At 38.9% G+C, this 14,600-nt stretch overlaps 1 protein-coding gene across 4 annotated transcripts in view; it reads right to left on the reverse strand.

Annotated features, from left to right (window-relative positions):
* Window positions 1–5,976: 5,976 nt before the first annotated feature.
* Window positions 5,977–14,600, reverse strand: part of KCNC2 (potassium channel, voltage gated Shaw related subfamily C, member 2) — a 134,535-nt gene continuing 125,911 nt past the window's right edge. Inside the window, exons 2-4 of one of the 4 annotated variants that reach the window (XM_015406667.1) lie at window positions 13,356–14,283; window positions 11,155–11,322; window positions 5,977–6,038 (exon numbers count right to left, since the gene is read on the reverse strand). In XM_015406667.1, coding sequence (XP_015262153.1) covers window positions 5,977–6,038; window positions 11,155–11,322; window positions 13,356–14,283 — 1,158 coding nt within the window. Of the gene's footprint in view, window positions 6,039–6,779; window positions 6,917–11,154; window positions 11,323–13,355; window positions 14,284–14,600 lie in introns of those variants that run through there. The other 3 variants (XM_015406666.1, XM_015406669.1, XM_015406668.1) reach the window with 3 other exon arrangements.

The raw sequence follows: 14,600 nt of genomic DNA on the forward strand, positions 1-14,600 counted from the left end.
ACTGTCCCAAGGGGCAGGGCAGCATTAATACAGACTCCAGCCCATCCAGAGAGGAGGCAGTCTTCATCCTACAGGAGGTTAGGAAATGCTCCTGCTGCCTGCGCTGACGAGGCTGTCCAGGCCATAAGCCACAGTCGTGGGGGAACCCTGGGAGGCAGCAGAGATTCAGCCACTCCACAGTCAGCTAGACTGGGGAATGAATGGAAGTTTCCCTGCTCTCTTGGGCTTGTCCTGAAGCAGAGCCAGAGGCCAGTCCAAGGAGAGATCCTATCCTGAGCCCACAACCTCCAGAGGTAGAGAAAGTGTTGTGTGTAGGAAAAGAGGATTGTGTTTAACCCGTTGTTTCATAGTGTGTGCTTACTCCTACAGTGTGTGTGTGCTCCATAATTGTGTAAATAGTTAAATAAATTCTTTTATTTGGGCTACTAATCTGTGTTGTGCTCTGACCACATAGTCTCCCCCACTCTGCACAATAACAAAGGGAGGAGGTAGCCCAAGGAAGCAAGGAAAGGCCAGACCCTAGGGTTGCCAACTTTCCGGGGATTCCCCCAAAGATTGGGGATTCCATCTCAAAATAGGGAGATTTGGCCAGAGGGGTCTCACTGTCCCTCTAAAAGGGAAGTGACAATTCAGTGGGTGGTGGCAGCGAACTTAAGGAGTGAGATACACCCACAGGAGCTGAAGAGTGAGGGGGAAATAAAGGTAGGTTAAATGTTGTGAGGTAGGTTGATGATTAGCTGCGAAGGAGATAGGGATGTCAAGTCCAGGTGGAAAATTCCTGGAGATTCCTGGAGATTTGAGGGATGGAACCTGGAGAGGGTGAAGTTTGAGGAGGGGTGGGACCTCAGACAGGTATGATGCCATAGACTCCACCCTTCATTGAGAGCAAGTTTGGTGTAGTGATTAAGTGTATGGACTCTAATCTGGGAGAATCGGGTTTGATCCCCCACTCCTCCACTTGCACCTGCTGAATGACCTTGGGCAAGCCATAGTTCTGTCAGAGCTGTCCTTGAATGAGCAGTTTCTGTCAGAGCTCTCTCAGCCCCACCTACCTCACAGGGTGTCTGTTGTGGGGAGGGGAAGGACTTTGTAAGCCGCTCTGAGACTCTGAGTGAAGGGTGGGGTATAAATCCAATCTCTTCTTCTTCTTCTCCCAACCAGCCATTCCCTCCGGGGGAACCACTGCTGCCAATCTCCAGGTGATATTATATCCTCTGGGCAACGAGGTCATCTTGTCTTTAGTGTACGCTCATGAACACCAAGTCACCGTGTAGTGCCTAGACTCCACCCTCCAAACCAGCCATTTTGTTCTAGGGAACTATTGTTGCCAATCTCCAGGTGACAGGTAGAGATTACTCAGGATTACAACTGATCTCCAGGAGGGAGAGCAGAAGTCAGCTGCAGTCAGAGGAAAGATAACGGTAGGTTGATGGTTAGCTGGGAAGAGGATGGGGTTGCCAACTCCAGGCTAGGAAATTCCTGGGGATTTCAGGGGTGTAGCCTGGAGAGGGTGGCGTTTGAGGAGGTCGCCATAGCAAATTGACACTGAGTGTCCAAGGCCTTGGCACTCTCTCAGAGCATCTTTCTAGAGTGCGTTGTATTTATTTTCACAACGAGCCTTATTCCTAGTGTCAGCATAAAACTTGACTGTATGTTTCATTTGAATGTTGGCAGTAGCAGAATACTTGAACTCTGTTTTCCTTTTCTGTGACTTCTAATAGCCTTCAAATAGTCAGTTTTCCTAATACAGGATATTTTGTTGCAAACCAAGACAAAGCAACATAAAATCACTTCACTAATCTGCAAATGCCCTTTGAGTGTGGTACTATTTTACAAGACTTATCCCCCCTTACACTTCTAATCTATGCTGGGCGCTGAAGAAATATAAAGGGAGAGTGTGAAAGGAGGGAGTTTTCAAAAGTAGCCATTTTGAAGGCTGCAGAGCTAAAAAAAAATAGTATGAAAAAGACATATAACAAAGCATCTAACTTTCTATGTACAGGTGTCCAGAGACATTTCAAACTATCAATAAGTACTGTTTCAGCAAAGCAATTTTCTACAGTATTGGTTCAACATAATTAAGAGACCACTTCTTAGCCTATGAGATTGGGGATTCACAGTGTAAATGTGAGTGTAAATGAATATCACATGACTATGCTTGCTTAAAAGCATATAATAAATTATTTATGATTGGTACATTGCTAATTCATGTACAGTCAGTTAAAATGGTAACATGTACATTTGTACTAAACTTAAATAATTTGCATAAGATTGCAGCCTTATGAAGGCTATGATGTGGTGGAAAAAGAGGAAAAGTTTAACAAATTGTTATAAGAAACTTTTTGAACAACTTGTTAGGAATCTATGAAAAATCTAATTCATAGCAGATATAGTTATCTGCATTTATTCAGGGTTTTTTTACTCCACTATGGTTATTAACTACTTCAAATCAGAAAAACTAATTCTATGCCTTCCAAAACCACTTATCACATTAAAATAATTGACCAGGCAAAATTGACACAAAGAGAAACACTTCCCATGAGAGTCCAAACTGACTGAACATCACACTTTCTTGTGATCAAATTTTAAAGACAGAGTCTGGGGTCAGATGAGCCATTTGAACCAGTGTGGCCCCAGTTCTAATTGTTCCAGGTGTTTTTTTTGTAATGAAGACTCATCCCCTTAACCTGCCTCACCGTGTGTTCACGTTGTCCTTGATCGATGAGACGCAGCAGCCAGGGAGTTTGGCAGTTGGGCAGTTTGTTTTTAATCATTAGTCTTCTGAGCATGTGCATAAACACTGATGGGAATCAGTGCTTCAAACTCCTGGCAGAATGGCAGCAGCTGGTGGCCAATGGGATTGCTGGAGGAGACTGCTGTGAAATGGAGTCCAATGTGAGGGAAATGTTTTTGAAACTGTGCTTCTGAGAAATTCCATATTTCAAACATTTCAAAGCGGGGGGAGAGAATAGAGAAGCCTTATCCTGTGTCCTGTGGGTGTTTTTATTTAAAAGCTTGGAGCAAAGCTGGAGTCACTGGCTTTGTTCTCAGACTCTCTCCCCCTTTCTCCTTCTCTGAAACAAACTCATTTTGTCAACTAACCTTTTCCCTAATCCGTGTGCTGCATAGCTGTAGGCAGGAGAGATCTGAAACACATGGAGTGGTGATCCAGTCATGCACACATCACCAACTGTTTTTTTTTTTTTTTTTATGGCAAAAGCACAAGGAAAATGTTTGGACATCCTAAATGGCTTCAAATCACAAGGAGGTGGTCCAGACTGGCAGAAATGTGGGGTGAAGCTTGAAACAATTGTAAGGTACCTGATTTTCCCAGTGTCAAGAAAACTGCAACCAGAGTGTGGTGATTGTGGGAGGTCAATGAGTTTACGACAGGATACAAATGTTGCTGTCTAATACAGCATTTTAAATCCAGAGTCTTCTCACTAATCAGACCAGGAATTTTGTTCTAATTACTAAGGACTGGGTAGTCTTGTCCTTCCAGAAACTATAGATGGAAATTACTTTTTATGCATGAGAATACACATCAATAGTAGAAACCATGATACATTATCCTTTCATTCCCTCTCTCACATGTCTAAATCCTTTCATTACACCTTGGTTGTCAGTACTACATTGGAACATCAATTTAGTGCTGAAACATTTCCATAAAAGATGCTAGTAAAAATTATAATGGCCATTCAAACTGTAAACTAGATGATAGGAAAGAAGAGAGGGAAAAAAGATATGCTGAAGAAACACTGAACACTACATTGTAAGATATGTTCCAATTTCCTCCCCAGAGCTTTGCATTTTATTCTCCATTTCTGTTAGTTACATGGCCATTGGTTTCCACCAGGCTTGTGCATGCAACTTGACATGTTCACAAAAAGGTCTACAATACAGAGTTTCATATGTGGGAAAGGTCCCTACATTCGGAATATTATGGTGACAAATAGTTTCTGGAGAAGGTCTCATTGAACAGGATGGAGAGAACATAAGTTATCACGTAGTACCCAGCTACAAAGCGTCATAGACGTAGAATAGACTAGAACAATTTACCACAAAAGTCACAAAAAGGTAAAGAATATCTCTCTTATGCAAAATATACATTTTAGGATATATTTTAATTCCTATCTTATATTTATTGATGTTGCTTCTCTGATAGTTTCAGTAAAAAAACTATAATATTTTTACTGCCGTATTTTATTTCTCTCAATACTTAAAGTCTGAGGTAATAATGAAGTAAACAAACTAAAATGCTCCTATAGAACTGTGGACAAGGACTGTGATTTTTTAAAAAACATTTTTTCTGCAGTCACAAATCTTGTATCCAAGTCAAAACTAACCAAAATGTTGGCATGTTCACTAGTATTCATAAAAATATAGATATGGCAAACTGAGAGAGCAAAGACTTGTAGCAAAATTCTAAGCCATTAATGTTCATGAATTACAAACTTTGCAAAAATACAAGTATTATGAGGAAACTTATGACAGACAGCATTTACATCACTATTGTTAAAATATGTGTGCCTTTGCATGATCCACAGCATGATCTACTGTAGGGACCAGGAAGAATACATAAAGAGGTGTCTCGGCCTGTTTTCACAAAGTCTCAGAGATGATGTCTTTGAATTCAGCATCCCTTGGCATAGATGACTAAAGCTGATATTCCATGCACACACATCTTATTTACAGCTGACTCATCAATAGTGACTAACAGTTGCGTCTGCTGGCAGCAGCATTTGGAAATCATCCATAATCCTCATAACAAGTTCCACTTCCATGGGAATTGGAAGGATCTCTTCAAGGTGGCAGGTGCTTATCAGAGCCCATTCAGGAGGAGCAGTCTCTTTCCAGTACACTCCTTGGTATGGCTAAATTCCATTGTCCCTTTTTCAGCAGTCAAAAATCCATGATAAATTCTGTATAACACTGTAGCCAATAACAGCAGCACCAGATATTAATTCCTTTGCTAGAAGCTATTTGCATACTATATACAATATATTAATCTATATCTACCAGAGTTCTTGACCAAAGCTAAAGTAATGTACATCTCTAAATATCAGAAATGTAAGCTCTGATAAATACATTCTCATACGAGAAATTTTAACATGCGGTTTCATGCTGGAAGGCTAAGCTATATACAGAGCAACATTTTACATGGTCAAACAGATTTTTTCCTTACAAAAATAAACATATGGCAATCAGGGATTTTTCAACAATCTCAAGGATCTCTTACAGCATTGATTTTCTTCCTCTTATATTTCTAAGGCTCTATATTGTTGGGTGTTTTTCTTCACCAGCCCGAAACATCGTATTTGTGACTGCATTTGTGACAATGCTTAAATAAGGCTTTTTTTTCTATTATAAAGAAAAAGCCAGTGTGAAGGATAAAGTCTGAACATAAGAATGAATGCAGATTGCTAGGGAGTGCGACTGAAACAAGTAACTCCACTGAAATGGCAAAACCATTGCTAAATCCCACATTTGGAAAAATGTCAATGTGCCCTCTAAAGAATATCAGCTTATATTTGAGATATGCATAGATACATATATAAAAAAGTGGAAGAGAGAGGAAATGTGTTTAGCAGTTTGTTGTATATGAAGGGAGCATTTTTTTAAGAAGGCAACCATACACTGTGGAGACAGATGAAAAGCGTAGACAAGTAGCCAGACAGACGCAAACAACATATAGGACAAAGCACTGAAAAATAAAACATTTACTAAAAAAATATATGAAAGCTTGAGTGTTAGAGGTTTAAGGCTGGTTAAAAACCCCTTTTTGAAACCTACTGCCCTTCTTTAGCTATAAGAAAAACTCCAATAAACTTTCTTCTACTTAATATACTGCCTCTGAAAATGTTGAAGAACCCTGGGAAGAGAAATTACTATAGGACCAAGCAGCACTTGCTAGCTTAAAATTGCAAGCCTGGATGTTGTTTACCTTTCTTTCATGTTTTGTGCCTTCCCAAGCCATTAAGAAAGAGATCTGGCCTCTGCTTGCGTGTAACCAGTAATGACAATCTCTTTGCAGTTATCTGTGTGTAAACAACCGAAAACATTCAGGACTCTGATACATCACTTTAGTACCAAAGTTAACCGATCAAGAAATAACATTATTGAAAGTAAGTTAAAATAAATAAAAATAACAACCACCAAAAAGATCCACAAGAAACAACCCAATCCCACATGCAGACCCATTGATAATAGCTTTCATTTCACCAGAATGGTACAAATGCAAAAAACAAACACACACAAAAAACCCAAACCCACACAATCCAGAGCAATCTGTGGTCCCGGTAATCTGCAAGACATATTTCAGATGATGGACACAATGTGGTTCATGCAAATGATCAAAATGAAGTCACAATATGTGCAATCAAGACAAGATTCCAGACATCTTCAGAATGGGTTAGAATCACAAGAAATGAAGGTCCAATGGACTGGTTATCAATTGGAAGCACATTGGTTTAATTATCTCTCCCTGAAAATGTGTGTGTATTTATTTATATTGGCCAGTGAAGTTCATTAGCTATCCTTTTATTGCCATGGTAAGGGAGATCAAAAACAGGTGAGAGGAAATAGCACTACTTTAGAAATATTTTAAAACCAAATAAGGATCTTCAGCTATCCCAGTGGCATTGCTTGTTACTGGCAAATTATAGCATGCAAGATTTATACTAGAATTAGTGGAAACTACAGTTAATTCTATACTTATTTCCATAAGGTGATAAACAGTGATTCAATTAACATTATGTAGCCGACTGATGCCATCTGGTTTACAAGACAGATGGGATGGGAGATCGAGAACGTCTTAGAGGACAAGGTGAGTTGTAAGGTGATGTTACTGGAGACAGTCTCAGAGCATTGCCTGCCATGCCAGCTATGTTGTTTAAACTTCGAGACTTTTCATATCCTTTTATGAGAAAATGCAGACGTCAGTTGAATTCAGCCAGGTAATAGACAAATAATACAATGCAATGTAATCAACATGCTTCTTAGGCTCTAAGAGAATGTGAATGTATATAATAAGTGGGGAAAAGATAAAATAGTGCTATGTTTATTACTACCACTAAATGAATTCAGATTTCTTCAGCACTTCAATTTCTTCTTTCAGAACAGCCCAAGTGGCTTGAGTAGAGTTCCAGCAAATGCACCCAGAGAACTTATCAGACCTTCTGTAGTGCACTCAAATGTTATAGCTTAGATACATGAAAAAGAGTATCTGAAAGATGTATTTGGAGTTGGAACCAGGGCTTTTTTTGTTGAAAAAGCCCAGCAGGAACTCATTAGCATAACAGGCCACACCCAACAGCAGAAACTCATTAGCATATTAGGCCACAGCCCTGACAGCACAGCTCATTAGCATATTAGGCCACACACCCATGTTACCAGAAGTGTGGTAATCCAGCCACGCCCACCTTTTGCTTCTTATTCTGTTGACCTTGTTTGTGGTCAAAACCCAGGGCTTTTTTTGTAGCAGGAACTCCTTTGCATGTTAGGCCACACACCCCTAATGTAGCCAATTCTAATGCGTTTCTGCTGTTGGGTGTGGCCTATTATGCTAATGAGTTCCTGCTGGGCGTGGTCAACTTGGGAGCCAGCCGGAACTCCGTTCCTGTGCGTTCCTGCCCAAAAATAGCCCTGGTTGGAACCAAATCCTAATATTCCTCTAAACTACAGCACATTTCCTAGCTAATTGTACAAGCTTGTTTCATAATAATAAATGTAGACAATTTGTTATTATTTAAAAGCTCCATCTTAGAATTAAATAGCTGAGACTGTATTTCATACTATTCAAAGTATATTTGCAATATTGTTTTTTACAATTTACAATTTACTATTTACAATTCATTAAAATGTGCAAATTATTTACAGCTTTTTAATGTTCTACAATATGACTTGCAATATTTATCCATTATTAGTAATGAAAGAAACACAGCATGACTATTTGTAATCCCCAAATAGTTAGAATTTACATATTTTCATATTACTAAACAAATTAGTAACTACTAGCATCAAATCATGTACCTGCAGAAGTATCCTCTCACAGATACTGTGAAACATCATTTCAGTCTATCCACTTTTTCAAGCAAGATAGAACTATTTCAAGCGATCAGTTGATGCTGTACTTAAGCAACAGATTGATTCTTATTTAATGTCAATCTGTGTTACAGACTTACTTGAAGGCTACTGTTCTAATGGCACACTATACAACTAGAGGACTGTACAATAATTCCATTGGCCCCATTGTAAACAAGTCTTCTGGGGAGTGATTTTATTGATTTTCATGAGGTTTACACACAAAGGCACTATACAATGGTAAGAGAATGAGGCAGAAATCAGCCACTGATTCTCAAACTGTGACGCCAGTCCTTTTGAGCTGCACAATAGTCCTTTTGAGGGGAAGCTTGACATTCCAGGTTAAATCAAGGAACATGAGACAAATGGTCCCTTCTTCCCACAAGTAGCCAAGACACAGATAAGTTAAATGGTCCCTAATAGAGATTCTCCTTGAACTATGCAGGATTTGTGAGGATGACCACTCTGTAATTTGTCATTACACCTATCTATTCTGAGAATAGCTTCCTCTTTGTTTTTTAACATGATGCTTCTTTGTGTGTGGTTATAGGGAGGGACAAGGAAAGCCATATCCCTCTTCTCAGACCACTGTTTGATTAGAATCCCAGTACACAGATCCTTGTGCTCAGCAGGTTGTATGCACACAACTGGGAGCAAGGATCTGTGCGTGCTCACCCATGGGACAGATGGTTGGTTCTGGGCTGAATGGGTCAGAAGATAACAGGGAGGTTATGCTGAAAAAGTAAGAGAAATATTGGTACAGGTACATAATTGTTTGCAATAATGTGTCCTAATCAAATGCTTCAACAGAACTAGGCTACCTACAAAGAATAACTACTTAATTTTATATGCAGTAATACATACAGATTTTAATATTTTATATATATGTGTGTGTGTGTGCATGTGTGTGTGCACACCATTTGAGGCAGGTGAACACAGACACACACACACACGGCTTTATTTAGCCTGTGTAGATAATTTAAAATGTGGGTATAATGAACAAACCTGCTAGCCTCGTCCTTACTCCTTTTCTTTTGCACTTGATCCTACACACATAAAAGCTGTATTTACCTACAACAGTGCAGGATACAGATCATGCAGAAAGCACGTACTTGCAAACTGCTAATATCCATGGAGCTCCCTGCAGTGCCACAAGTCAATGTATTGGGCTAAGAAGGGACAATTGATACAATCCCACTCCCTCTCCACTTGCTAATTTTCTTCACACCTGAATAATTTGCACAGGACTATATTAGCTATAGCAATAATAATAATCAAAGTTCTGAAGGAAAATTAGAAATTATGCATGAAATATTTAAAATTTCATGCAGGTCACAGATTGTGAAGTCTAGTCTCTAGATTGTGAGGGCTACTCAAATTATGACACTGAATGTTAAAACAAAATTGTGTAACTAAAAACTGTTAATTGACCTAGTATATAAAAGATGGGAGGGATGGCTCTGGGCTGCCTAGTAGAACACCCAATGTCACATGGCCTTAAGGCATATAGGTGGTCATTGAAGACATAGATTCAAAGCAGAACAGCTTATTCAACAAACTTCTGTGGTTAAAACTATGCAAATTAATAGTTATAGGGGTTATTTATGTGTGATGAAAACTGAGCACAACCCAAAACTTATTAGTGGAATAAATGATTTCACATCTTACTATTTTACTCTACACAATTTTTCTTTGCAAAGCAGACATTAGATTATTTCATTCCTCTGCTGCCTTTATATAACAAAAATGTTAAAGTATTTTGTATTAAACTGATAAAAGATTAAAAGACTTTGTGACAGTTTAATACATCTCGGTACAAATATACAAATGTGTATTCTTGTAGATACTGTTTTTAAAAATCTGTGTTCTAATAACTTTTTTCATTACTACAAGATCTACAGGGCCGAATCTGTTGACTCCAAAGCCAAAACAAAATTACTGCTGGTCTAAACAATGGAAAATAATTACAGCACAGAGTCCTGCAGGGGCATTGGTGTTTCCCACAGCAACATATGAAATATGGATGACATCTGTATTAGTTGTATTGAAAGAAGCACCAGCTAAAGCTATTTGATGATATGTATCTTTTCCCCTTTCCTTATCCCTGCATTTCATAAGACCTCAGAAAAGATGGATACCATGAGTCACAGGACCAACATGGACCAGAAAGCCATGATAGCCAGGAGCAGCCATGAGTGAGACCCGGGCAAAACTGCTCCCATTGACATAAGAGTAAAGTGCAGATAATTTCACTTGGCTCCCCCTCCTCACTGCAGCCCCCAGGTCACATGACCTTTTGCCCATGTGGGTCCTGCAACTTCCTGCATCAGCTTTTAAGATGTCTCAAGGATTTCTACAGGAAGAGGACAGGAAAGGTCTGTATCTGCAAATGCACTCATGCTTCTTGAGTCCAGCCTTATATATGCACACATGTGATAAATCCAAATGGACTAGAACTTGTTAACACATGTACATAGGTGTTTAAAGATACAGATAAGTCATCCGCACTTTACAGGCTTGTTGTGAGAAATATTGTTTTATCAGGGAAATTATGTTTGCCACATAAAGTATAGACCTACCCTCAGACTCTTGGTCTTTGGGATCGGAATCTCACTTTTCAACAACTGGTATTTTGCTTTGTATTATATGAGGCCTAGATCAAATAGACCCCACGTGTCCTGTCATCAGAAGCGGACTTTGGAAATAGTTACGTTACTATGTTAATTGGAATTTAAAGTTTTGCAAAGAATTATTTTTTGAGTGATCTAATGAACATGGCTTAAATTACAGTTATCTTTGTATAGGACAGACAAACGAAGCCATGAATGAAACAATTATTAGAACCAACACTGACATATTTGAGGTGGGTTGATGGGTCAAGGATGCTTTTTAAAAAGAAAAAGAAAAAAAGAGCAGCAAGAATGGGGCAACAAATGAAAGAAGAGTTAAATAAACTAGTCTGTATGTAGTCTTTCCTATACAGCGTTTGTTCACATCTGTTTCATTCCAGGCTTGCTTATTCAGTAGAACAGTGCTGAATGAACTTTTATAGTCTAATGAAAGAGTCCATACCTTTCCTGATCCCTCCATCAGTAGCACACGCGTAATCACCTGCTGTCAGTAGGAAACATGTTCCCCCTCTTCTGTTTTTGTCTCTGGTACTAGAGCGTCTCATTGGTGGGAGCCTTTCCACAGGTGAGAGTGGCTGCTCACTTTCTGCACTGTCTTCACCTGATAACACTGGTCAAAGTACCATGCCCATTTATATCAGATAGCCAGTGAGGAAATGAAACATCACAAAAAAACTTGCGCTGAATAGCTGATAGACCTACTTCTCAAATACCAACATGCCCAAAAAGGGTGCAAGGACATGATATAGAAAAGTAGCTACAGAAATGCAGCGAAGTTGTAAACCAATATGAAAAAAGAATGTCTGTTATTCATTTTACATGTCTTTTTAGGCTACTACAAGCTTTTTTGGAAATACATTAATTCCTCTTTGTAACTTCAGGACTTTAAGAAAAGTTAGATTCGCCACTTTCGGCTGTTTTGAGTTTTTTAAAATTAAAACAAAGTTCTTTCCTGGGAGTCAGCAATAAAAAAATTTAATTTACATTTTGCACTCATATTCAGTGTTAATGAATTCTTATGCAATAACAAAGGCAATCCTAATACACTAATCTAACTATACTAATTCTCCAGTGGAGACTACCAATTACTATGTGAGACGATATTAGGCCTTTCAGAAAGGTTGCCATATTGTGGTAATGATTAATACAATGCTCACCCCTACAGAGTGCTACACAGTTTAACACCAAGCTGTTTCCTTCTCTGGTTTGACTCCTAGCAGCACCTTCTCAACAGTCACCTGGGTGTGCCTGCCCCCTTCCATTATGGACAAAATAAGCAATATGAGCTGTATTTGTTTAAACAAGCCCTGGCCTATACTGACAAATATTTATTAAAACTTCAAATCCTTTACAGTTATCTATGCCTTTTGATTACCCTCATTATGTAACAATGAATGTGTCTTGCACCGTGTTATTGAATTGTTCTTTATATTTTTTAATCTGCCTTGAACCCCAGTGAGAAAGGCAACCTATAAATGAAGTAAATAAATAATTAAAAAACATTCTGAGATATAAAATGCCTCTAACAATTATTCTTCCTTCTGGGGTGATATAAGTAGGACTTGAAGAAGTATGCATAGTCCTTTTTGGATATACCAGTCAAGCATTACAGAAACAAGCTATATTCCACCACTATTTTTCCTGACATTTTTAAATTAAGAACTTAAAAAAATCTTGCCGAGCCCTTTTTCATAATGAATAAATCTGAGGGATTTTGAAAGGGATCAAGTTTTAGCCTAAGGACTGCAGCAATAAGAAATGGAACACAAATGTCTAATTTTTAAGAAGCCAAATCACTGAGTAGACCTGCTTAGGATTGCACTGTTATTGTTCTAAACAACTTTATATTAATATAGCTCCAAATGAAATCACAAGAGATTTGTTTCCAAGCAACTGACTTTTAGTCTGAACTTAAATCTAAGCTTATGAGCAGTCAGGGAGAAAAAGTTTAAATATTGTGAGGAAAATATAGAATTACCACAAAAGAATATTGCCATTTTCCTTGACAATGACAAACTCCATTTCAAACACTCTATGGTTTTGGGAGATCAGAAATTATTATATGAAGGCATGTTAACATGCTATTCCATGAAAAGGAATGTTGTACTTAAAATCTAAGAGAGTACTCTTAGGCATTATTTGTTGCATTGAATGTAGTCTAGATTAACCACTCATCTTTAAATAAATGTTTCTTGTATTTCTTCTAGTATTTCAAGTCACCAGCGTGGCACAGGCAAAGCAGACAGAAGAGACAAATATCACACAAGAGCAGCATGAAAGACAACAGAGTGATGTACAGACTGTTCTGTAGTCACAAGCATGCAGGAAACAAAAGAAAAACAAAACATTTGTACAAAGCAATGGGCAAAAGTAACAATAGGTGCAATTGGTAAAATTCAAAAACCGAAAAGATGAAAAATAAAAAGTTTTGCATTCACAGCACACCAAGCACCGCTAAGACCAGTGATGAACAGTTCTGGGAACATCATCCTTATGCAATAGCTACTTTAATATACAAGACTGACATACACCAACAGTTAGTGAGGGGAGAGGTGTGTGAACTCTAGCTGCAGAAAGACTGAATACTTTCTGATGCTTTGTACTGCCAAACATACCAGACATGCATTTGGGGTTTTATCCTACCTGATTTATTGTGTTCCATCAGCCGGTTATCTTTGCCCAGGCAGATTTCCCCCTGTGTGCTATTGCAGGCCATATTCAAGTCTGTCTTGCAAAATGTAGGGGAACTTGCCTGAGGAGCAGGTGGGATGTGCTTCTTTCTCTTTCTTGGAAGCTTCTGCTTTGCCATGGCCAGAGAATAGTACATTCCAAAATTGTTGACAATAACAGGCACAGGCATAGCTATGGTCAGCACCCCAGCCAAAGCACACAGAGCACCCACTAACATACCTGACCATGTCTTTGGATACATATCTCCATACCCAAGAGTGGTCATAGTGACCACAGCCCACCAGAAACCAATAGGGATGTTTTTAAACTCTGTGTGTGCACTAGCTGATGGGTCATTGGGTTTGGCTCCTATTCGCTCCGCATAGTAGATCATGGTGGCAAATATCAACACTCCTAATGCCAAAAATATTATCAGCAGCAAAAACTCATTGGTGCTTGCTCGCAATGTGTGACCCAGCACCCTGAGGCCTACAAAATGTCGGGTGAGCTTGAAGATTCGAAGAATTCTCACAAACCTCACCACCCTGAGGAAACCAAGCACATCTTTAGCAGCTTTAGATGAGAGCCCACTGAGGCCCACTTCTAGATAGAAGGGCAAGATTGCCACAAAGTCAATGATATTCAAGAGGTTTTTGATGAATTCAATTTTGTTGGGTGAAAACACAACACGAACTAAAAATTCAAACGTAAACCACACCACACAGACTCCTTCAACATATGTCAGAGCAGGATCTGTTTCAATTTCATACTGCAGAACCACCTCCGTGCCGTTGATAGCAGGGTCTGTTTTATTTATGATGGTATTGAATGCTTCATGGGTTTCCAGACAAAAGGTTGTGATCGAAAGGAGGATGAAGAATAAAGAGGCAAAGGCAATAAACTGCAAAGAAAAGAAAAGAAAAATTAATCAGAACCAGATAGTTTACAAAGCCATAATAATCAGCATGTAGACCAGGTGCCATCAAGTGTGGGACTTGTCCTGTGGGGTTCCACATGGCTCAGTTTTATCCCACATGCTAGTTAATCTCTACATGAAGCCCTTGAGGGGGAGGGAAACATTTATGGCTTCCAAGTAGATTGTCAACAATATGCTGATGACCCATCTCAACATTTTTTAAATTTAAATTGCCCTTAAAGGTAATAAACCACTGCTTGACTACTGTCGTTAAATGGCTAAGGAAAAACAGGTTGACATGG

Source organism: Gekko japonicus, unplaced genomic scaffold (genome assembly GCF_001447785.1).
Source record: "Gekko japonicus isolate JY-2015 unplaced genomic scaffold, Gekko_japonicus_V1.1 scaffold188, whole genome shotgun sequence".
Taxonomy (NCBI): domain Eukaryota; kingdom Metazoa; phylum Chordata; class Lepidosauria; order Squamata; family Gekkonidae; genus Gekko; species Gekko japonicus.